This window comes from Periplaneta americana, chromosome 16 (assembly GCF_040183065.1).
Source record: "Periplaneta americana isolate PAMFEO1 chromosome 16, P.americana_PAMFEO1_priV1, whole genome shotgun sequence".
NCBI lineage: Eukaryota > Metazoa > Arthropoda > Insecta > Blattodea > Blattidae > Periplaneta > Periplaneta americana.
In genome coordinates, this window is record NC_091132.1 from 23,248,352 (window position 1) to 23,273,763 (window position 25,412).

The 25,412-nt window shown below is 37.2% G+C and overlaps 2 protein-coding genes across 8 annotated transcripts in view; one reads left to right on the forward strand and one right to left on the reverse strand.

Annotated features, from left to right (window-relative positions):
- The window catches only part of LOC138691641 (uncharacterized), a 315,534-nt gene that overhangs the window by 209,235 nt on the left and 80,887 nt on the right, over positions 1-25,412 (forward strand). The gene's annotated exons all lie outside the window — the stretch shown is intronic.
- Positions 1-25,412, reverse strand: part of fry (Protein furry) — a 719,047-nt gene that overhangs the window by 115,946 nt on the left and 577,689 nt on the right. For all 7 annotated transcript variants that reach the window (XM_069813811.1, XM_069813807.1, XM_069813810.1 and 4 more), the window contains one exon: positions 17,807-18,087. In XM_069813811.1, coding sequence (XP_069669912.1) covers positions 17,807-18,087 — 281 coding nt within the window. The remainder of the gene's footprint in view (positions 1-17,806; positions 18,088-25,412) is intronic.

Genomic DNA, 25,412 nt, shown 5'->3' on the forward strand with positions numbered 1-25,412 from the left:
GGATAAATTTTGAAAACGAGACGCAAGATAGACAGGAGTGGAGAAATGCAGTATATGAAAGAGAACGGAAAGACAGTGGATTTTCCTACGATCTTCTAGACGGAGCCAGGACAACATTTCGAGGGATGGTGTTACGTGATCAGCCCGGCGAATATTGCAGACGAAACGGACGCACATATTATGAACACGTTGCAGTCTCTGCGCCGAAGTAACGCTTAGGTCAGTAAACAGAATATCACAGTAATCGAAGTGGGGCATCACGAGTGTTTGCACTAACATTTTTTTCATGGGAAAGGGTAGAAAATTCTTCAATCGCCTAAACGAATGGATTAATGAGAATACTTTTTTTGCAGGTTTCTGCAACTTGAATGTTCGAATTTAAAGTTTTATCCATATAAATACCTAGATTCTTTACTGATTCACTGAACGGAATTTCGGTGCCGTGTATTTTAATCGGGGACAAATTTGGTATGGTAATAGTGATGGTAATCATTACTTAAGAAGTAGGAAACAGTTTGCAAGGAAGCACTTCTATCTTCTCAAGATTATCATATACCCACAGTTGTCTATGAAAAGCAACCAAAATATATAGGCCTATAACTTGAAGTTTGTACGTAGCAATTATTCCTAAATACAGAGTGATACAAGATGGGGACCATGACAAGCGGGACGATAAGGATCACAACATGAACTACAAGGCTCACAAAAATGATCACGACGAAGACCAAGACAATGCTCACGATTAGGACATTGACCATGTCACTTGCCACATGTAAAAAAAAACGTTATTATTTTGAACTGTCAAGTGTAGGGCCATGACAAAACAACGACCACGGTATGGACGACAAAGACAACAAGGACCACGATAAGGATCACTACCTGGACCACGACAAGTATCACGACAAGGAACAAAACTCAAAGGACCACGTTTAGGACCATGAGAAGGACACTATAAGGATCTCGTGGTCCTGATCGTGATTCTTGTCTTGTCCTTGTTGTCTTTGTCGTGGTTCTTATTGTGATGCTTGTCCTACATTTGTAATTTTAAAATAATATTTTCTCCATTTGGAAAGAAACATTGTATCACATTGTATAAACCAGCACGTTACTCTATCGCTTCGCCTGAGGAAAACAAAAAGTCGGACAATCCTTAGCTCAGTGAAGTGACGCTTATTCATCAAAGGGGTTGAAGTTCCATCTCTGGTACAAAAACATCTTGTTCCTGATTGAGTGTTCCGGGTAAAATTTACCGTGCATTTATCGTTAACGTGTAAAATTTAACTCTGGAAGTAACACAATGTACACGTATGAGCATGGGTGGGCAACTCGTGCTCTCAAAATGTGAACACAACCTTAGTGCAGGTACAATGGACTCTGTATCTGTATGCGGTTCTTACAAGAAGCAAGTCTGCTCGCGTCTGCAATAAGTGGCGGCTTGTTATAATCCCAGATCATTCCCCTTTAGTGATGCGTCGAAAGAGAAAGATTTTTTTTTATTAAGAAGAGAGGTAAAGCTTATATTATGTTATATTACAATTTCTTACGCATGAGATTTTATGTCACAAATAAACACAGTGAAGGTTTTAGTAAAGAAATACTGTCTAGATCTGCTTTAGAATAGCTAAAGGTAAAAATGTGATATCAACAAGGTGAGACTGATATCAAATATCGTTAGCACGTTGAGCGTGAGAGTTACAGAACTGCACGACATATGAGAGACTAGCTAAGAGCATTTATGGATAAATTTGGAATATGACAATATCATGTAGAACATAGACAACTTCATTTTCCTTGACTATAAACTATCTTGAAGAGTGATAAGAAACTCTTCGTATCAAATATAAGACCCTACTTCAAGACCTACAACAGAATTCACTGGTAAGTTTGGAGAAACAGTGACAATTAACAAGGAATCAAGATTTTTCTGAAATCTTTTTGACTTAAAGCCGATAGATCCTGAAAGTTTATAGCTTGAATTGATAAATCTACAGAACAGCACGCCACTCAGATTCCAGCGAAATCAGGAATCGAACTGTTCGTAATGCTGCCGAAGTCAGAATTTCTAAATATATTCTTTGCTTCGATATATACTGTAACTTATGTGCTTGAGTCAGAGTTTAATACAAGAAGAAGTGTTAGAAGTAAGTTTATTTCACTTGCCGTGACATGTAAAAAATACTTCCTTGAATTTGCGATTGTTTGCGAATACTCTTTAAAGTATAAACACTTGTAAATTCTCGCGTTCTATGTTTCAAATAAGACATAATAAAAATATTAACATGTAGTGTAATAATAAATAAGTGTTGCAGTTATGTTTGTTGTATCTTGAAAAAGTTGTATTCAGTTTATCTTTCCAGTATTAAACTAATTTACAAAGCTAGGAAATAATATAATTTTGTTATGTGTGCTTAGGCACAGTGTCTAAAATTGCTATAATTATTGTACCATGCGTCATTCTGAAATTCAAATCATGGAGTAGAATCACGACCACCTGCATGAGCCGCCAGAGCACATCGCGGCAATGAACTGCTTTTGCAGCGAAACTACAAACAACTTGTAACTGCTGCGGCTGGCTCCGTCTGTCTTTCTCTCTTTCAAGGTTTTTTAGTACTTTGTGAGCACGAGTTGCCCATCCATGCGTATGAGCGTTTCAAGGGCGAATGGGTTTGTTCCATGCATCCAAGTATCCACCCACCCACCCATTCATCCAAGATGTGTTAAAAGTTATCTCCAAGCACATCGGCTTCTTGAGACACTCTTACGTAATGCTCCATTACCTGTACCACCATATCATAATCTCGTTCTAATTGAATAATTTTTGTAGATTAAACGGAACGCTGCAACATAACGACTCTTTCACGAAGGTAGAGTGCAGATAATAAGCAGTTCAAGTAGCGTGCCATATTTCTGACAAATTCACCAAATCCAATCCGATAAGTTATAAACAAAGCAATCTGAGCCGCACAGAGCGATTTTTATACGTCCTCTACTTCAGAAAGTCGCGCTCTATTAGTTCCATATTATAAAGAGATTTATCTCCAGGATATGTTTGTTTTGTCCTCCGTGATCAAAGCACACACAGGAAGCAGTAGATTATTTTCAGCTGAACAAACTGCAATATATAACGTGAAACAGACGTCACCAATGGCTGTATGATAATATGAAACAATATTTGTTCAGCAGCTCAAAACGAGAGACGTAAAGTCCACGGATGGACAAAGCTCGATACACTGCAAAATATATTTTAAACGATAAAGCGTAAGAACTAAAACCGTTTAAATGACCTGCTGTATTACAACTGGTATGCTAAAGCAGAAAAAGAAGAAAATAAAGGAAGAGTAAAATAATGAGGGAAACATTAGAGAAAATATGTAAAAGAGAGAGAAGAAAATAAATTAATCACACAGAAAATAAAATACAGAAAAAACAAATAAGAATATAAAATGCAAGGACATAAACGGAATAGGAAATAAAAACCAAGGGATAGAATAATACCTAGAAATACAAATAAATAGATCGGTGGATGGAGAGATAGATACTTGTAGATAGGTAGATAGATGGGCGGACGGACAATTAGCCAGACAGACAGACAGACAGGTAAACATGTAGGGAGGGGGTGGTTGGTCGTACAGATAGAGAGATAGACAGATATGGAAGGACGGATGGAGAGATGGACGGACGGAACGATAGATGGACGGACGGACGGACGGACAGACAGACAGACAGACAGACAGGCAGGCAGGCAGATAGATATAGATAGATAGATAGATAGATAGATAGATAGATAGATAGATAGATAGATAGATAGATAGATAGATAGATAGATAGATAGATAGATAGATAGATAGATAGATAGATAGTGTGATCATTCTGATCAATGTATGAAAAAACTTAATAACTTCTTAAAAATACACCAATTAATACCAAACTTAGAGACAACGATGCATTTATTTAAACATCGGTAATATTGTTTGAAAACAAATCCCAACACAGCAAATTAAAAAAAAAATTCTCTCCATTACATTAATCGATACAAGACAAGTGAATGTTCTTGGATAAACAACTGTGGAAAACCATTGTGCTACACGAGTGCTTACAGTTAGCCTGCATGAAGCGGCAACTTCTCCGACATAACCATTCCGCAGGTAGCATATCAGATTTGTTAGGCGTTTTGTGAAAGTTTACTAAAGTTTACGAGTATAACAGTTACAGGGTAGACCAGGGGTTGGCACCGGGAGCTAGTCCAATCTCTAAATAGGGACGCGTAATATTCATTCATCACGCCATCAACGCTGGACGGTGTTCGGCGGGAAGAAAGGGGTTGAAGACAAGTCATATGGCTCCCCGTGAGAGAGTAGAATCCGCTCTTCCTGCCCAGCCCTGTGGTAGATAATACTACTACTACTACTACTACTACTACTACTACTACTACTACTACTACTACTACTACTACTACTCCTAATAGTAATAATATTTCGTGGTGTGACAGCCCATGAAGGGCCAAGGACAACCAGCCAGCTGCTGCTGGTCTGATATCCACATGCCTCAGTAGATTGAACGATCATTCAACCAGAATAGAGGTATCGTGTTCGCCTCATCCGTTGTATCTCGTTTTCGTAACCGGATTTCGCTAGCTATCACGATGGTGGATGGGCAATGTTTCAATACACTGCCGATATTTTCATGAGAAAATTCCTTCCAATGAAGACTCGAACCACCGCGCATGCCGCAACGCGAGTACTGGGTATGATGCCTTAGGCAGCGACGCTACGGCGCAGGACACCAGGTAGATAGTGAGGAAAATATTTTGGAAAATTTTAAATAAAATAAATATTTACAGTAAGCTCACAGGAAATTCTAAAAATACATCAATGCATTTATTTAAACATCGATACTACTGTTTAAAAAAATTTCCAACACAGCAAAAGCAAATTAAAAAATATATATATTCTCTCCATTAACATCAATCAATATCAGTCTTATTGATTGAACTATGGCAAACTACTGTCTTTTACTACAGGAGTGCTTACAGCTTTGTTAGGCGTTTGTGAAAGTTGACTGAAGTTTATAATAAATTATATGGGATGATTAAAATTATGGAAGGACTTAAGAATATTTAATACTTTATTCCTTACAAACCATCACATGTTTACTTTCCATGCTTCCCTATTAAAAAGGTCTAACTTGTATTTTAGCCATTTTATCACATAATGTTGCCCTTTCCTTTTAAAACTTTAAGCATCAGGGTAAACTGTCCTATAATTGTTTAAGACCCATTTTGCATTCCTAATAATTTACATTTCTGATTTATTTTGACATGAAAAAGGTCTTATGTTTAAATAGTCCCTTCTACTCAGTTTGGGTTCTAGTCTTAAAAGGGCTTAAGAGCGGCTGTTTTTGGAAATAATCAAGAAAATTGTTAAAAGAGCAACATTACCTATTTTAGAAGAAATATAAAGAAATAATATCCAGGAACAACCTCTTAAGTAAAAAACTCTATAATTGACAACAATTACAATCTTTCTACTGCTCTCCTGAAAAGTGTACAATTTTTACTTAAGATCTTTTTCCTCCCGGCCACAGATTCTATCTCCAGTTAATTCGTTATCATCTAAATTTTTTCTATTCTCATTAAGTATTACATGCGTCTCTTTTTGGTATAATATATGTAATCGTCGAGTTTATCTCGAGCAGTTTGTCTTATAAATTGTACATATTCTCCTAATATCACGTAACTGATCTTGATTATATGTAATTTTCTACTTTATTTTATGTAACCTCTAAGGTATATTCTTTCGTGTTATTTTGTATTCTATTTATGTACGTATTTAATGTATATTATTTAAACCTGGTTGAGTGGAAGAGAAGGCCTTATGGCCTTAACTCTGCCAGGCAAAATAAAACCACTACTACTACCAAGTAAGAAACCGACAATATGTGCACATGGAAAATTTCCCGAAAAAATATGGCGTAAAATTGTCTATTTTAGAAAAAATTCTACAGAAAATGTACTCTCACATCACTAGTTATCTTTTGCCTTCATATAGCGGCAACTTCTCTGACACAAGCATTCTGCGGGTAGCACAACAATTAGGCGTTCGTGCAATTATTTAAGAGAGCAAGTAATGGACGGAGGGACCAATAGACAGGTTGGTTGTTACTCTACGACAGCCGTGGCGAAAATGTGATCGTGCGCCGAGCCATTGTGTAACCTGCAACGTGCATAGCACCTATGGAGGGAGGCGGACACCCGAAGGGGAAGTGAAGCAACTCTCTGATTTATTAACGGATTTTCATTTTCCTTACGTCAAGCATTTAAATATAATTTTATACAGTACAAGGTTACAAACTAATGTTTAGTACGTGTAACGAAGAAAGAAATGAATAAGAAAACATTGGACACATTATCACAACCTAAAATTAACTGTCTTCAGAATGTCTCTGCGACAGAGTTTCAAAATCAGGAATTATGTCACTTACTGCCAATCGTAGTTGATCACGAAGATATTTGTCTGTCAGTCGCGATCTAAATTTGGTTTTCACTATTTTCATTGTTGAAAATAATTTTTCACGAACGTAAGTTGTAGCGAACATGGCTTCAACAGAGCAAGCGAAAGAACGAAACTTCGGATATTTATTTTTTTGGCAAAGGTTTGAAAAGTTCAACATTTATCAAGTCCTTACATCTAGCTTTCATTTAACATCACGTTGTAAATCTGTGAGTTTAAATTGAAGATCTAACTGCATTATTCGTACATATGCTGAAAAAAGATCGACGTACAGAGATGATGATGATGATGATAATGATAATACTTAACCTTTTAATGTTTCATGAGTAACATGCAATATAATGCCGTTTTATGTTATACAGTACAACCGTTTTCCTCGTAATACTTATGAAAAAAAATATACATTTAATAGGCTATTCTCATCATACTGGCAGCAAAAACATGCGTCCTCCCATCCTACTTGAAACTTTCGTTTTTGTAGAGGTACAAGGTTTCGAGAGAAACATTGCGACGATACGCCACTCGTAGGTCAGAGACAAATACAAATGGAACGGAGTTTGACTCCAGTGAGTGAGAGGGTGGGGGTTGGAGAAGGTAGGAAGCAAAAGAAAATATGCACAGCTATCACTGCGAGGCACAATGTACTCGTGAGTCACATTTTCGCCATGGCTGCTCCACGAAAATATTTTCGATACATCAATGTATTTTCTAAAATATTGAGAGATTCATAAGCTTCCTGTAATTATGTAAAACGTTTACGCTGTCGGCTTGGTGTTCAGATTTATAAGGTAATTGTTTCTTATTTATAAGGAATGAAATGTCAATATGGAGAAGAATGGAGCGTATGAAATGGATAGACAAAATAACAAATGGAAGAGTGTTGGAAAGAGTGGGTGAAGAAAGAATAACGCTAAAACTGGTCAGGAAAAGTAAAAGGAAATGGCAGAGTCTCTGGCTGAGAAGAAACTGTATAGGTACTGAATGATGTACTTGAAGGAATGGTGAACGGAAGGAAAATTTGGTACGGAAGAAAGTACCAGATGATAGACAACATTAAGATATAAGGATCGGATGTGGAGACTAAGAGGAAGGTTCGAGAATAGAGGGTTTGCAGTGAAAGAGCTGCATTGGGAAGAAAACTATGAATGATTGAGTGAATGAATGAATAAATAGGAAAGTTATAGAAGATATTATTTCTAAATACGTAAAATAAAACGTATGATGAGAAAGTATGTCATCTTCGTGAAACCGTGTTTCTTCCATTCTCTGTAGACAAATTTTCTGAACTAATTCTACGATCTTACTGATTGTCATTCACTGAAAAAGTTAAAAAGAAATAAGGTCAAATATTTATACACGCGTAAGCACACAAATCATACACTACTACTAATCCATAAGCTTTTCATCGTAATTCTTGTATAACGAATATGGGTTAGAGACAGTCTTAGTGAAGAAGGGTGGGAATTATACTGGGTGTTCATTTCAAAGTGTGTCATGACGTCACTGTTGATGAGTCAGCGATTTGAAGCGAGTTTCAGCTTTTGTGTCAGAGAAGTTCCCTATTATTCAAGGCGTTCAATCTGAACTTGAGAACGTGTACGGTATAACTTGAACGTCGTAGCAAGAGATGGCGGTCTGTACGGCCTGTGTGCTACCATAACCCCTTTCGAACTGCGTCTTGCGCGGCCAAGTCGCACGCAGGGTATTTATTTTTATCGGTTGCGTACAGGCAATATTCCACAATACAAATCAAATGCTCCGTGTCCATGTTGACCGTCGAAGTTAATGTCAACAAATACGTAAGTAATCGTCTTAACCCTTTCCCCATATCCCGACAGTAAGAAAAAACTCACCTCAGTACATGTTTCGAAACATTTCACATTCCTGCCACTACAGGCGTTACCGTACGTATCGGTAAGTACTCTTCTGAATGAACGCCGTACTTGGTAGGCAACTTCTCTGGCAGATAAGTAATACACCTCTGCGGAAGTGTAGGAAGATTGAATTCTCTAGGCTCATCGGCTAGCCACATGACGGCATACAGCGAGCCATGACACACTTTGAACTGAACACCCAGTATAGCCTACCATGTGCATGAATACATTCATGATTAAATATTGCAATATTATCCTGATGTAAAGAGAAAATTATCATCTGACAGCTTTGTGTTGGCCATGAAACTTTTAAACGTAAAGAACTAAAATTACTACATTTAAAAGGCAAGCGACTGAAAGTGAAAACGGTTGAATATACTGCTGTAGACGGACAGGCCAGAATTAAATTACTCACGATGTTGTGTTTCACAGCGAGGGAATGTCTGTGGTACAATCCGACATTTCACATAATTGTACTAGGCTACATTAAAAATGAATACATTTTGAGTTTTGTTAATTTCCTTCTATCTTGTGAAGGCAGACTTTATTTATGTCTCTACGTATTGACGCACCAACCTGCGCCGCAGTATTGTGGTATAAAGCGTCATGCCTTGAACTCCCGTTACGCAGTGAGCGCTGCTTCGAGTCCTTATGAGAGTAGAAATATGAAATTTCAGGGAGTATTGGACTAGTGTCCACCCAGCATCGTAATTAATTTCGGAAATTATATTGAGTATTAAGATAAATAAAAACAGTTACAGTACATCAGGGATGAGACGATATTAGCTCCCAATCATGGTAGAAGAGCTCGACCTTGATCACGAGCGCATAGCGCATTCACTGTAACGCAGACAACAGGGATGTACAGTACATGCACATGCAGCGAATAAAGGCAGCAATTATTACAATAACTTGCGTTACTAAATTTCTGGCTATGTAATAGGGCTAATTACTCAGTTATTTAATATACATGTACATATATAAACAAATCGCAAAGGGAAGGGTTTTTAGGAACAAAAAGAGAAATAGGAAAAGCTAATTGTATGTAAATCATTTTATTGTTAAAAGCAATTATTTATTATGTAAATACTTCACTTCATTAGTGAGGAGAAACTAATACGGTCTACCTGCTCGACGTGTGTGATCTCTGTGCACGTAACACGAAAAAAACAAATTGAATAAATTAAGATATTGAGAGCCATCGTAATTTTTGGGGTCAATCATTTAAGGGGATATGTATGACTTTTAAAACTTCCACAATTTCGGCCAAAATTTGTGAAATTTAAACTATATAAACAGATCTATAATAATATAATCTGTACAAAATTTTGTGCAATTAGGTCTAATAGTTTTGAAATTATATTTTTAAGTATATTTATATTGACGTTACTAAAAAAGCTCCTTGCATCAAAGTGTTCAAAATGTTTAGTTAATATTTGATAAAAATCCTGAAAATAGTTATTGGAATAAAAGTGAATTAGCATTTTGAGTTTACTAATAGTATAAGTTAAAGTGCAGTCAAAGATAAAATATTATTTCTACATTAAAGAAACACATAGTCTAATAAAGGTAAATATCCAGAAACAAGCAACAAATAAAACATCAATAATACATTTAAAATAAAGAAATAAAAGGAATCTAGATACTATCTGCTGACCCAAATGTAAATTAATTTATCTTCGATGTCAATTCCGAAATGAATTTATTTCTCTCTTCTCCAGAATAATGCCTATATTTTTTTTTCATGTTGCGTCTCATAATGCCGTTTTATGTTGCATTTATTGCAAATGATATATTTTTTTTTACACAACAAAGACTGGACTTCCATCACCATGTTCGAAGCATAAATATTGTATCTTTCACTCTTCCTTGAAAGCTTTAAGAGCTTCCGTTCCGTCATGATGCGCTGTGTTCTAAGATTTGTACATCCTTTAGCAATATTTACAAGTTAAAGAGCTCCGCGCGCGCGCAGCGGGCATAAAATAGCTCTCGCCCGCAAATATTAGTCACCATCGCAAGACTGCAGTACATTGACAATCTCCTCTTTGCAGACGATCAAATAATACTGGCAGACGCTAGTGTCATGGATGGACAACAGAAAAATTGTCAATTGATTGCAGGAGTAAAGGGGACCACGACGAGAGAACACGCTTCAGCGTCAACATTTTTCACCAGAAATTCCTGTCCTGTTCATCAGGTCTGAATCCGTGCCTTAGGCCGGATGCAATGCGCTAGCCATTTAGCCACACCATGTCCTAGAAACTACTAGGGTGCTATTCATAGACATTTCGCAGCACGCGCTACGAGCGTACTAAGCTAGCCCCGGCTATCCACTGGTTACTTGTACAGAATTCAAATAATATCCTATCGCTAACACTGGTTTACGAATACGAAAAACGCTGATCATCCACCGAAAACCCGCGCTAAAAATGTCTATGAATACGGTCCTTAAAGGTGAAAAGATCATTTTGCGGGCGTCGAATGTCATGAGCTGCAGATAGCCAGCATTAAGCTAAGGCCAACTTTTTACTTTATAATTTTATTATAGGATAAATACGTAGTAGGCCTACGACAGAACGCCAACAATACAGCAATTTTCAGCTTTTCTGACACCGGAAAAGTGTTTCCAACATGCCGTTGATTGGATTCTACATCATATATACCCCAGATAGGTCGGCCTTATAGACTTTGACGTTAACAACTTTTGTCAGGTTTACTACGCTGCCATCTAGTTGTTACATAAGGAGTCACGTCATAATTCCCATTTGAATTGCATTAGCGACTGTACTGCCATCTCGTGTTAGTTTACGGCGAACGGGTGGCGATCCTGGCGGTTGTTCTCTTTAAAGTGCAAACGATTTTAACATAGCGATGACCTATCTGTTGATCTAGGATTGGACATAGAAATATCTTCTAAACGACTTGTCGGATTTTGTTTACAGTCAATAATTATCTACCGGTTAATTTATTTGTGAACTAAATATACAAAATATAATATTTATCTCCAAAATTTACGAATAACTCTATTCCATCAAAGATACGTTAGAGTTTTAATTACAAAGCGTGGCTGATTAGCTACGAACTGAGGTACTGGCATCAACACAATAACATCTGGTTCAAACGTGGTGACATCTAACGCAACGCTCGGCAACTTGATAACGAGCCAAATTTTCGCGATGTTGCCAGCTCGATCAAGCTCAGCAGCGAACATTGATATCTCGTTTAATGCGGTGTTCCTTCCTCTATCCAGCGTATATGCAACATTGCATGCATATAAATATACAGTAAACACAATACATATACATACATACATACATACAGACATTACATATTACACAGAATACCAATATAAAGTCTACAGTTGCTACTTCCACCAACAATTTTACATGACACGTTAAGGATCAAACCCATATCCTTTCCGCAATCTATCCGACTGAACTACCTCGACATTCCGCGACATTTTCACCTGAACTACATTGTTTATTAGTAAAGTCACATTTACGTTCTTTTAAACAGCTCACTTCTCAGGATAGTGAAACTAAAAATTGAAGTTCGTGATAGGAGAAGGGTATGTGCAGTTCTGGGGCAGAGTTGAAATGTAGCGAGTTCTCAGGAAGGGAGAGAGGAAATCACTTCATGCTAACTCGTTGATAATTAAAGTAAGCTCGCTGCAAGACAGGCACATCAATGCCGGAGTGCAAACAAGCGGTAGCAGGATCGCGATCTGCTATACATTCTCGTAATTGTTTACAGAGAGCAACAAAACACAGTAGCGAGATGCTATCCCATGCGGTGTGGACCCACGGAAATTGCTTTGTGAGTCGTACGAAATAAATCAGCGGAAATGTTGGGATAATTAAGTCATTCTGTTATGTTTATTAAAACAAGGTTAATTAATGCAACTTTAAGTATAATTATATAATTCAGCTGAAAGCTACTCAATGAAGACACTAGGTTTCGAATCCTGAGAGAGGCAGCAAGATTGGTGGTAGACGAAGGAGCGGTGGACAGATTTATTGCTCCAAGTACTTCAATTTCCACTATCAATTCCATATCATCTATGGAGCATACTGTCATTTAACAATGTCCTCAAACTGTCTGTGTAGCCCAAATAGGAAATTATGGTGTTCACTTTCTTAGACAGATTCATGCAGTGTTTTGTTGTGCCCCTATAAATATGGTGAATGTTGTAAGTCCGAAGGGTGGTCTCAGTGGCATTTGGTCCAATCTGCTTCGGTCCTGACAGAGAAAAGCCTACATACTCGATAAACCTCAAAGAAAGGAATCCCAAGCCCTTTCAACCTATATCACCATTCTGTACTATCCCCAAAGACTTCACACCAGTTACTACAGACGATAAGTTAAAAAGAGAGGGATGATCAATTACAACGTAGTACGTTACCAATAAATAGTCTACGAAGCACTCCAAAAGTAAAGCACAACATTTATTTAAAAATACATTTTTATCCCACAGCTTTGCTATTTTCACAGAATGTAGACACATTCTTTAGGAACAAAATGTCACTTTTCCACATAATCCCCGTCCCTTTCAACTGCTACGCCACCTTGGAAGAAGGGCCTCTATACCTGCACGATGGAAGTCTGGACCAACACGTCTGAGCCACTCTTTAGCAGCGTGCAGGAGGGAGTCGTCATCTTCAAATCTCGTTCCGCGAAGGGATTATTTCATTTTACCAAAGAGATGATAATCGCATGGTTCCAGGTCAGGACTGTAAGGCGCATGTTTCAGTGTTGTCCATGCAAGTTTCCTGATCTATTCTGTGGTCTTATGACTGACATGTGACTTGGAGTGACAATTCTTTCAGTGTTACATGTTTCTCAGCCACAATCATGTTGTTAAAGAGCTGAACATTGTCAGGATTTCGTGCAGTGCAGGATGTGCCGTTGCGACGAGTCACGAACATTGGCGTGCCCTCTTTCACCAGATAAGCTAATTTCCCACCGACTAAATGTACTGCGATCGACAGTTGCACCTCCACACCTTTTTCAACCTCTTGTGAATGTTTTCCACTGTCTCGTTCTCACAGCACAGGAACTCGATAACAGCAAGTAGAATAAGAATTTTTTTTATTTTAGTAGGTTATTTTACGACGCTTTATCAATATCTTAGGTTATTTAGCGTCTGAATGAGATGAAGATGATAATGCCGGTGAAATGAGTCCGGGGTCCAGCACGAAAGTTACCCAGCATTTGCCCATTATGGGTTGGGGGAAAACCCTGGAGAAAACCTCAACCAGGTAACTTGTCCCGACAGCGAATCGAACCGGACCACCTAGTTTCGCGACTAGACGCGCTAACCGTTACTCCACAGGTGTGAACGAATAAAAAGTAAGTAAAAAAATTTTGTGCATTACTTTTGGAGTGACCCTCGTATAGCAGGGGATTATATTATTAATATCATTCAATCCTAAAATCCTCCCATTAAAAAATAAACCTATCCTGCTAATAATAAAACTGTAACCTAATTTATTCTGATAGTTTTCGCTTTTACATAAACAATTGGTGTTAACGTGTATAATGAACTGTCCTGAGATCGAAAATCGAATTTTTGAAATTTTTGTTTGTATGTCTGTATGTTTGTTACCTTTTCACGCTTTAATGGCTGAACAGATTTCTACGAAAATTGGTATGTAAAATACGTTACGTCCCACTTAGATTTCAGGCTATATGGTATTCAAAACACTTTCTTGAAAAGGGGCATTTCTGAAGTCCATAGTCAATAATATATAGATTTAGAGAAAGTACACTCTTGCAAGCAAAAAAAAAAAAAAAAAATAACATTTGAAACCGGAAACGTTTTAAATTTTTATCATCATTCATCACACATATTACAATAAATCAAACCATGAGAACAGTTCACTGTAACGTCCATTCAGAGGACCTCTTCAACATTATATTCCTGAACGACACATTGAGAGCAATATTTTTTTTATTAAAAATCAAACACTTTGTTAAAATATCACTCTCCATAGGTATGTGGGAAAGCACACATAGCGTTTCTGATATTAATCGCGTTTGTTTATATTAGCAAGCAACACTAAAAGTTCAAGGCCTGAAGACCACTGAAGCATACTAGAAATATTGTTTAAAGGTTTAAACTGTAATCATGATACGCAAGTGGTTCTAGTTTCCAATTTTAAATCTCTCGATATATTGTATCAACAATAAACACATTCAGCGAAATGAAAAACAAACTGTCAAAGACAATATTTGGACAATCAATGGAATAATAACTCCAACAGAAATTCATTGCAACGATGTTAAACATACCAAATTAGGCGATACAATCCTGACAACAGAGGTTTATTTCACTGTTTAACGAAATAACATTTCCAATTACGAAAAAAATATTAGGACCCGAGAATTCGTCGTACTATAATGGCCGTAAGTTATGAGGACGACACCGATTCAAACGCTTCTGCACATGCAAAATGACATGATATCCCGAGCCAAGAGCTGGAGCAACAGAGTCGGATGTAGCGTGCAAGTAAGAGCATCATAGTACATTTATTTGGTTTATTTTTGAGAAGTGTCATATTTAATACGTTCCTGCGTAAGGAAATTGTATTATATAAATAATAAATGGTAGTAGTAGTAGTAGTAGTAGTAGTAGTAGTAGTAGTAGTAGTAGTAGTAGTAGTAGTAGTAGTAGTAATACTTACTTACTTACTTACTTACTGGCTTTTAAGGAACCCGGAGGTTCATTGCCGCCCTCACATAAGCCCGCCATTGGTCCCTATCCTGAGCAAGATCAATCCATTCTCTATCATCATATCCCACCTCCCTCAAATCCATTTTAATATTATCTTCCCATCTACGTCTCGGCCTCCCTAAAGGTCTCTGTCCCTCCGGCCTCCCAACTAACACTCTATATACATTTCTGGATTCGCCCATACGTGCTACATGCCCTGCCCATCTCAAACGTCTGGATTTAATGTTCCTAATTATGTCAGGTGAAGAATACAATGTGTGCAGTTCTGTGTTGTGTAACTTTCTCCATTCTCCTCTAACTTCATCCCTCTTAGCTCCAAATATTTTCCTAAGCACCCTATTCTCAAACACCCTTAACCTATGTTGCTCTCTCAAAGTGAGAGTCCAAGTTTCACAACCATAAAGAACAACCGTTAATATAACTGTTTTATAAATTCTAACTTTCAGATTTTTCGACAGCAGACTGGATGATAAAAGCTTCTCAACCGAGTAATAACAGGCATTTCCCATATTTATTCTGTGTTTAATTTCATCCCGAGTATAATTTATATTTGTTACTGTTGCTCCAAGATATTTGAACTTCTCCACCTCTTCAAAAGATAAATTTCCAATTTTTATATTTCCATTTCGTACAATATTCTGATCACGAGTCATAATCATATACTTTGTCTTTTCGGGATTTACTTCCAAACCTATCTCTTTACTTGCTTCCAGTAAAATTTCCGTGTTTTCCCTAATCGTTTGTGGATTTTCTCCTAACATATTCTTTCTTTCTCTCAGTTTAACCTCTCCCTTCTAAGTGCATTTAAACGACCCACGCCACCCGGGCAATATAGGGCCGCGACCCCTAACATATTCACGTAATAATAATAATAATAATAATAATAATAATAATAATAATAATAATTAGCACTAGTAGACCTACATAAACTAATAGTCGAGCACAATGTCGCTGATGTGGCTGATTTAATGGAGTAGATACCATTGATTCACGACATCAAGTGTTGTAATATTCTGCTCCGCATTCATACTTGACTGTTATTATAACATTTTAATGTCACTGTGTTCCATTCTACCTGATTTCTGTCTCTTGTGCATATTTACTTATCTTACATAATTTAACATCGAAAAATAGCATGAGTCTAAATATGGGTTACTGTTGAAACAAATATTGTGCAATACGACAATATTCCATTATCCCACTTTAAAACTGTTGCGGTTCTGCTAATGATGTTGTACAGAGAGTGTGGAAACGTTTGAATTTTAACATCAGTGGGCTACAGTACTTACAATGAGGTTCAATTATTTTACAGAGGTTTCAAATTGTCCGCCACTGCTAAGTGTCAAATTAAATGTGGTTTTGCGCTGTTGAATGCTATACGAGTAACAATCCCAGTGCTTCTACATATTTCAAGTGGGAGAATGATGATAACACTGTTCGGTTAGTAACAGTGCTTGAGGCAGCACGTTACCTGTAGTAAATAACATCATTTTTGGCGTCATCCACCCGCCAGATTAGAGTGTCAGGTTTGTACCAGCATGCTCCACGAACAAAGTACAGGGACATAATTTTATTTTTACTAACATTTTTAATATTAACCTGGCTATACCATTGGATTAATGGTTGAGACCCGGAAACACCGTTTGCTACCTCCTTCCACGACTAGAGTTCGATGATACTGGAGTAAAATAAAAACAAATCACTTTACTAGGTATAGGAGGGAAGAAAAGTAGTTCATCTACTTACGTAAAGTAGGAAATATCGCGATTTTGAGTTTGATAATTTTCGTTAGGTTTTGTTTAATCAAAATACAGTACAGTATTAACAATTAGTGTTTTTACTCACGAACTGAGTTATCCATGCGAACGTGTTCATTATGCAGTGTATATTATACTGTCTACAGCACATTAGCGTACGATATAGAGAATGAAGTTAAAATGAAAAATAATCATAATATGGATATTTAAACACATTTTTGAAAATGGTGGCCATTCATTTCGATACAGGCTTCAGTTCTTATGTACCTATTATCGCACTATAGACTATTGCATCTAATTCCAATTACCAGTTTTGTCCTTCGTACTAGTAACTCATGTTGAAATAATTCTGTACCTACTCTATAAAAGAGTACCTTACGTACTGTAAATTCAGTCTTCACTTCTACCCGATCCGCACAGATAAAATTACTCAGACATGATATCTACTGTCAGTCCAAGTGGTTATGTCGCAGGATCGTAGAAAGGGGGGGGGAATCACGTGATAGTTAATTACTTAACGAGGCCCTTTTATTTAAGTTATTTTAAACAGTTGCATAATATTACGTAGACGTCCAATTAATTCATAACAGAAATTAATGTTTTCAGAAAAGAGCTAAAAAAGCCCAGCCACTAGTCTTTACAGTGCAGCGAGCAGAAGCAGGTGGGGGAAATCGGGATGCGACGAGGCAAAGGACGACAGTACCTTTGCGAAAATATGATTCAATATTGGAAGATTTCGTCACTGGAGAACGCGAACATATTTCTGAAACGTACTATAATCACTAACTCAGTATTGCGGCCTTGGTTCTGTGTGGAGGACAGTTGGAACTTCGTTAGTAGAAGGGGTGGGAGTGAAGTGCATTCAAAAACTCAGGTACAATCAAAGTTGAAGTAAAAATAAAATGATGTCCCTGTATATTTGGGGCCACTCACCCAGTTTTGCCGGGGTCCTCGCCACTGTGGCGCTTGGTGTGGATGGTCCCCTTTTCGACTCCCAGATCGCTGCGGTTTGCGGGATCGGTTTGGCCCGCGACCCCACCGGGTCCGTCAGAGTGGCTAGAAGCTTTCCTCATGCTGGTGAGCCGGTAGAACGGTGGGGTCTCGGTGCGCTCTATGAGGCAGTTGAGCGTCTCAACCGTCTGGAGCTCCGTCATCATCTCATCCAGCAGTCGGTCCGAACGGGCACGGGCCAGGTACAGCACCACGCGTTTTGCCTGGACCAAACACGAGACAAAATTGATTGACCCTTTACGATCAATATGTACTCGTATATGAATCAATTGTACAGAGGCCGGCAGAATGATCTCCCCGACTTGAAACAATAATAAAAATAATAAAATTCAATTCAATTCAATTCAAATTTATTTACCATTTACATTTGAAATGAATACATGTGAATAGATACCCGAAATGAGCATATACTCGTGCTCGGGTAGAGTCCAGTAGTCTACATAAAATTTTACAGGGATCAAATAATAATGCTGAAGATAGAAATAATAGTAACAATAATAATAATAATAATAATAATAATAATAATAATAATAATAATAAAATAATCGTGACAGAAATGATACAAAGATTGTAATACAAAATAATTCATTAATAATAATAATAATAATAATAATAATGATAATAATACTAATAATAGTGATGAAACAAAAATATTTACAATAATAAAATACATACTAAGACGGATAAAATAAAATATAAAACCACTAGCGAGAGTTAACACAACTTAAATAAGCATATAATAACCGGAAAAAAATGACGAACTCGAAAATCAACAGAAAAGTACGTTGTATCGCAGACGACAGCAACCGCCGTATTGACATTGTGTTGTGCATTAATGGTAGTAGGGGGAAGCCGAAAGTCTACGTAAGTGCCATTCTCTTCGAATCTTCTCGTACAATCATGGAAAGTTAATGCTGCAAAAACAAAATGTCTACGAGTCAAACTGTTCATTATTACCAGGATGAATAGAAATAATACTGAAATATATTAATCTAGTTTCAGTTATAGATCTCCCCTTTTGTGCAAGAGATATCGTATCAAAAATATTTTATGAATGGTGGGGAAAATATAAATTTCAAGAACTCTCTAGTGACAAGAGATAGTGACAAGTACAATCAAGTGTATCTGTGGCGATGCTAAGAAATCATTTATTGGAGATATACACTGTTATTAATATAAATAAAAAATAAAATTGATCAAATATCATACAAACATTTTCACTTTATTTTTAAACTTAAGAATGTGTAAATTGCTTAGGTCTGGATTACTTTTCAATACTGAATTGTATAGTCTTGGTCCATAATTCCTACTGTGTCTTAATCCAGCTGTAGTGTGGCATTTGAACATAGATCCCATTCAAAATTTTATTTTACTATCTCACAGAATAATGTTTGTCATTTTGAAATCACTTTGTTTTAAGGGAAATATCGTCCAAATGCTTGCCCTCACGAGCTATATTCTCTTGAAACAGTGACTGTGCGTCCTTCTTCCTCAAAAAAGTATAGCCCTATTATTCCAAATTGTGCAACAACACACCAAACAGTAACACGCTGCTGTGGAGAGGTCGCTGACGCATTTCCCGAGGATTTTATGGGGTCCAATATCTAAGATTTTGTTTGTTTAAGCAGTCCGACAGATGAGAATGACATTGGTCACTACTAAGCACTACTGAAACATTTTTTTCCAATATGGTCTCGCAAGCATCTTGGAGGCTGAGTCAGTCACATTGCCGAAGTTCCTGAACCACCGTAACTTTGTAGAGATGGAATATGAGGTCTAGGTGTAAGATTCGCCTGACACTCCGATCAGATATTCCCAATATCAGAGCATGTTTAATGGCTGAACGTCGCGTCGCGGAGATGTAGGAACAGCGTGTGTAACTGCTGCGATATTCTCGGGAGTCCGAACGTTGCGACATATAATAATAATAATAATAATAATAATAATAATAATAATAATAATAATAATAATAATAATAATAATAATTTATTTTAGCTGGCAGAGTTAAGGCCGTAAGGCCTTCTCTTCCACTCAACCAGCAAAAAGTATGTATATATATGCATGAACTTACAAAGAATGCAACAATTTGATTAAGTGAGAGTTACATGTATACAAGAGTTATATACGAATTAACAACAAAATACTATGAACTATTAATTAGACACTGAAATAAACTGTGTAGCAGAATTAAACTAAAATACATAGAATGTTAATATATTTCAAATAATATTAGATACTAGAAAGAGATTATTATGAGACAATTTTGAAAATACAGCTCTATCAGGATGATGTCTAAAGAATGAAGTAACAATGTAGTCAGGGATAGTTTAAATCAGTAAGATTGGAGTGAAATACTAAGAAGGTTATCTTTTAAGCTGTTTTTAAAGGTGTTTATTGTCTTGCAGCCCCTAATACTTTGTGACAAGGAATTCCATTGACGCGAGGTGGATACTGTAAAAGACGATGAATAACAAGATGTTCTATGAAGAGGTATACTTAGCGTGCCACAGATAAGTGATCTGGTATTTACGTCGTGGTTAGAGTATGGATAGGAGAAACGAGACGAAAGGTAATTTGGTGTTGAGGTGTGCAGAATTCGATAGAGTAAAGACAAAGAGTGTAAAGTTCTGCGTTCTTTAAGTCGGAACCACGAAAGACTTGCGAAGGACAGTGATATGTGATCATATCGTCGGATGTTGCAGACGTATCTGACGCACATATTCTGTGCTCGCTGTAACTTCACTGACAATTCAGAACTTCGGTCACTTAACAAAACGTCACAATAATCGAAGTACGGCATTACTAGGGTTTGTACTAGGGTAAGTTTTAGTTGCTGGGGCAAGAAGTTTCTCAAGCGACTCAAACAGTGAATGGAGGAACAGATTTTTTTTAATGGAGGAACCGATTTTATTACCGGACGATTTCTGTTTGAAAGTTGAAACTTTTGTCTGAAATTTGTCACCTATAACGGATATTTTTTTATCAGGAATTCTTTCGTGTCGACCTACGAAATTACCACTGCTTTGCAAGTCTTCGCTATGATGGTAACTGAAATGACACGGCTTGTTCTGCTCATGTGCAACTATCAAGGAACCTGTGCGGCGGTCAATTCAAATTGGTGATATCTTTCTACCGGATGCTGTATATTAGTAGCCTAAAGCTCAGTGCTTGATCATATTTAACACAATTTAGGTAAGCAGTGACTATATATCCAAGGCTATGAAAATAAGCGGAGGGTGCATCTAGATACTTTCGTTTATCTTGTGTATCATACATGCAGTCGGTTGACACAATAAATTACATACAACTGTACACAATACTTACTTACTGGCTTTTAAGGAACCCGGAGGTTCATTGCCGCCCTCACATAAGCCCGCCATTAGTCCCTATCCTGAGCAAGATTAATCCATTCTCTATCATCATATCCCACCTCCCTCAAATCCATTTTAATATTATCTTCCCACTTACGTCTCGGCCTCCCTAAAGGTCTTTTTCCCTCCGGCCTCCCAACTAACACTCTATATGCATTTCTGGATTCGCCCATACGTGCTACATGCCCTGCCCTTCTCAAACGTCTGGATTTTATGTTCCTAATTATGTCAGGTGAACAATACAATGCGTGCAGTTCTGTGTTGTGTAACTTTCTCCATTCTCCTATAACTTCATCCCTCCTAGCCCCAAATATTTCCTAAGTACCTTATTCTCAAACACCCTTAACTTATGTTCCTCTCTCAAAGTGAGAGTCCAAGTTTCACAACCATAAAGAACAACCGGTAATATAACTGTTTTATAAATTCTAACTTCCACATTTTTTGACAGCAGACCGGATGTTAAAAGCTTCCCAACCGAATAATAACACGCATTTCCCATATTTATTCTGCGTTTAATTTCCTCCCGAGTATCATTTATATTTGTTACTGTTGCTCCAAGATATTTAAACTTCTCCACCTCTTCAAAAGATAAATTTCCAATTTTTATATTTTAATTTCGTACAATATTCTGGTGACGAGACATAATCATATACTTTGTCTTTTCGGGATTTACTTCCAAACCTATCTCTTTACTTGCTTCCAGTAAAATTCCCGTGTTTTCCTTAATCGTTTGTGGATTTTCTCCTAACATATTCACGTCATCCGCATAGACAAGCAGCTGATGTAACCCGTTCAATTCCAAACCCTCTCTGTTATTCTGACCTTTCCTAATGGCATACTCTAGAGCAAAGTTAAAAAGTAAAGGTGATAGTGCATCTCCTTGCTTTAGCCCACAGTGAATTGGAAACGCATCTGACCTTTGTGCAAATGGTTGACATACCGGTACCAAATTCTACATACAGCCTACAGAACGGGATATTTTTAAGGGAAAAGCTCCAAGGTATTTATATCACAAATCAGTAACTTAAAATGAAGTTTAAATCAAGGAGGAAACGCTGTAAAATTATAAATTACACAAGAATGAAATTATAATATACTACAGTTAACGATCATATTGAAAATATTATCAATAAATAACTATCATATGTCACCGGAGGGCCTAATTAGTCAAATCCACTCTCCCTACCTCCATTTTAAGATGCGAAAGAGGGAGTAGTATGCGGAAAACAACGGAAAGCTACTGTATTTATCTTTCCCACGAAAAACTGCCAATACGGCATGATGAGTCTTTCCACGGTATGGATCAGAAGCATGGACTTTACGACGAAGTGAGGAGAAGCGACTACAAGCATTTGAAATGTGGATATGGAGAAGAATGAAGCGTGTGAAATGGACAGACAGAATAAGAAATCAAAGAGTGGCTGAAAAAAGAATGATGCTGAAACTGATCAGGAAGAGAAAAAGGAATAGGTTCGGGCACTGGCTGAGAAGAAATTGCCTACTGAAAGATGCACTGGAAGGAATGGTGAACGGAAGAAGACTTCGGGGCTGAAGAAGATATCAAATGATAGGCGACATTAAAATATATGGATCATATGCGGAGACTAAGAGAAAGACAGAAAATAGGAAAGATTGGTGAATGCTAGATTTGTAGTGAAAGACCTGCTCTTGGGCAGAACACTATGTATGTATGTATGTATGTATGTATGTATGTATGTATGTATGTATGTATGTATGTATGTATGTATGTATGTATGTATGTATGTATGTATGTATGTATGTATGTATGTATGTATGTATGTATGTATGTATGTATGTATGTATGTATGTATGTATGTATGTATGTATGTATGTATGTGTATGTATAATGGTGTTTCCAATGAAACATTATAATAACGGCTAAAATGTAGATAAGAATGTTAAATTCGTTACTTATTTGTCTTAAGTTCAATATTTAAGTAATGAATGATCGAGATAATGCATTAAGTTCTTACTGAATTATTGATTTTTTTTACGTACTAATGTTTTAAAGGCTCACTTTGGACACTGATAACAGTAGGTAAAATCCAATTTTCATCTGAAAATTCACTTCTGTGAAAAAGTGACTTATAACGTTATTCCAGTCAAGTATTCGATCATAGTAGAGAAGATTGTACATGTTTATATTCCGTGACGGGTGCTCCACATAGATAATGAACAATTTTACTACACGTGCGTTAAAAATTAAAAATTACAAAGTTGATTTGTGAGTAACGTCTGATAGTTATGAAATTGAACTAGCTAGTATCGGCTTTGCGTGACGACGTTTGTATTTTCTAATCATAAAACTCTCATGCGAAACAAAGGCGGTTTTCGTTCACAATCTACTGTTTAAATACTTTTATACATTATGTATGTTACAGATTATAGAGTGACGATATTTCATTTCTGTACAGTTGATATTTAAATTCTAATTATGATAATGACAGCGATGACCTTACAGTCTAATCTTATCTCTCCACGCATATTCTGTCCTTTGGGCAAATTCTTAAAACGCTTCCTGGAATAACAATCTAAGGTACGTTTTTCGTGTCCAGCATATATTAAATCCTTAATAACACATCTCCTTCCTGACAAAATATTACGGAGACGAGACTTATATAACAATCAATGAAGGCAACGAAAAAAAAAAAAAAAAAAAAAAAAAAAAAAAAAAAAAAAAAAAAAAAAAAGATGGCATAAATATGAAACGCTCAATTCCCTTAGGTACGTTACCAGAAAACCACAATTTCAAGTCACACAGAGCTTGTGTGCACTCGATGCGGGTTTCTGGCGTCTTGTCAGCCCACTCGAGTTATGTGCATAAAAAGAAAAAAATTGAGACGGTGTCGGGTGAAGTTCCTGGGTAGCTCAGTCGGTAGAGCGTTGGTGCGCTATCGATACCCGGCCCCGGAACAATTTTTCCCTTGAAATTATTCAATATCCGTCGTAAATATCCAGTGCATTTTCCAATGTTATCAAAGCATGGGTGAAAAATTTCGAAGAAAAGGGTTCTCCTCTAACAACGAAGCCTACAGTGTGCGAACACCAGAGAACATCGCTGCTGTAAGAATTGCATTCCAGCGCGAAGTCTTGAACATTCTGCTCGACGTGACTCTGCTTCTCTTGGGGTATCAAGTTCTGGTGTCTGCCTGATGTTGCATAAAGACTAAGGCCGGGTGCACTCAGAATCAGACACGGCGCGGTGCGACGCAACATTTTGTCTCACATTGATTTCTTATGATGGGGAGCACACAATCAGACGCGACGAAACGAGACGAGACAACGTGATTGCTTGAATTTAATGGAGCTCGATGCGGATAAATTAGTTGTTTTAGTACAATCTCGCTTTGAAACAATAATGCGGTTTCCAAAAATATGAGAGGAAATTGAAAATGGGATGAAAGCACAAGGTAAATAATAATAAATAGCAATAATAATTTGCAGAATGTCTACCTCTCTGCTCTACACTATCAGTCACTATTGATTTAATATATTTTTCATTATTGTGGCACGTGAAGTAGTCATGAACATACAAAATTAGGGGAGAGTCGGGTAGTATCGGACATCGGGTAATATCGGACAGTAAGTTTCTTTCATCTACCACACGATGATAGTACCTGACTGACATGGTTACGTTTCTGTGATGTCGCATAGATAAACGTAACCATGTCATTCAGGTACTACCATATGGTGGTAGATGAAAGAAACTTACTGTCCGATATTACCCGATGTCCGATACTACCCGACTCTCCCCTACATATATATTATTTCAATGTATGATGTTTCCATGCAGATATTCTGCGTCATCATACGATGAAAGAGTAGTAAACATTAGTCCTACGTTCATAGACATCTATGACGTAGTGCAGAGGGTGGCCACCAGAGGGAACCCAAGAGGTGGAATTAAACTGAGAGGATTCGATCCGACACCGGGATGGGAATCCGGCGTGGCTTAGTGGATCAACCATCAGCACGTAGAGCTGAAAACTCGGGTTCAAATCCCGGTGCCGGAGAGAATTTTTCTCCCTTCCACTACTCTTTCATCGTATGATGACGCAGAATATCTGCATGGAAACATCATATGTACTTCGGTACATTAAAATAATATATATGATATGCGTAAATCACTTGTGATT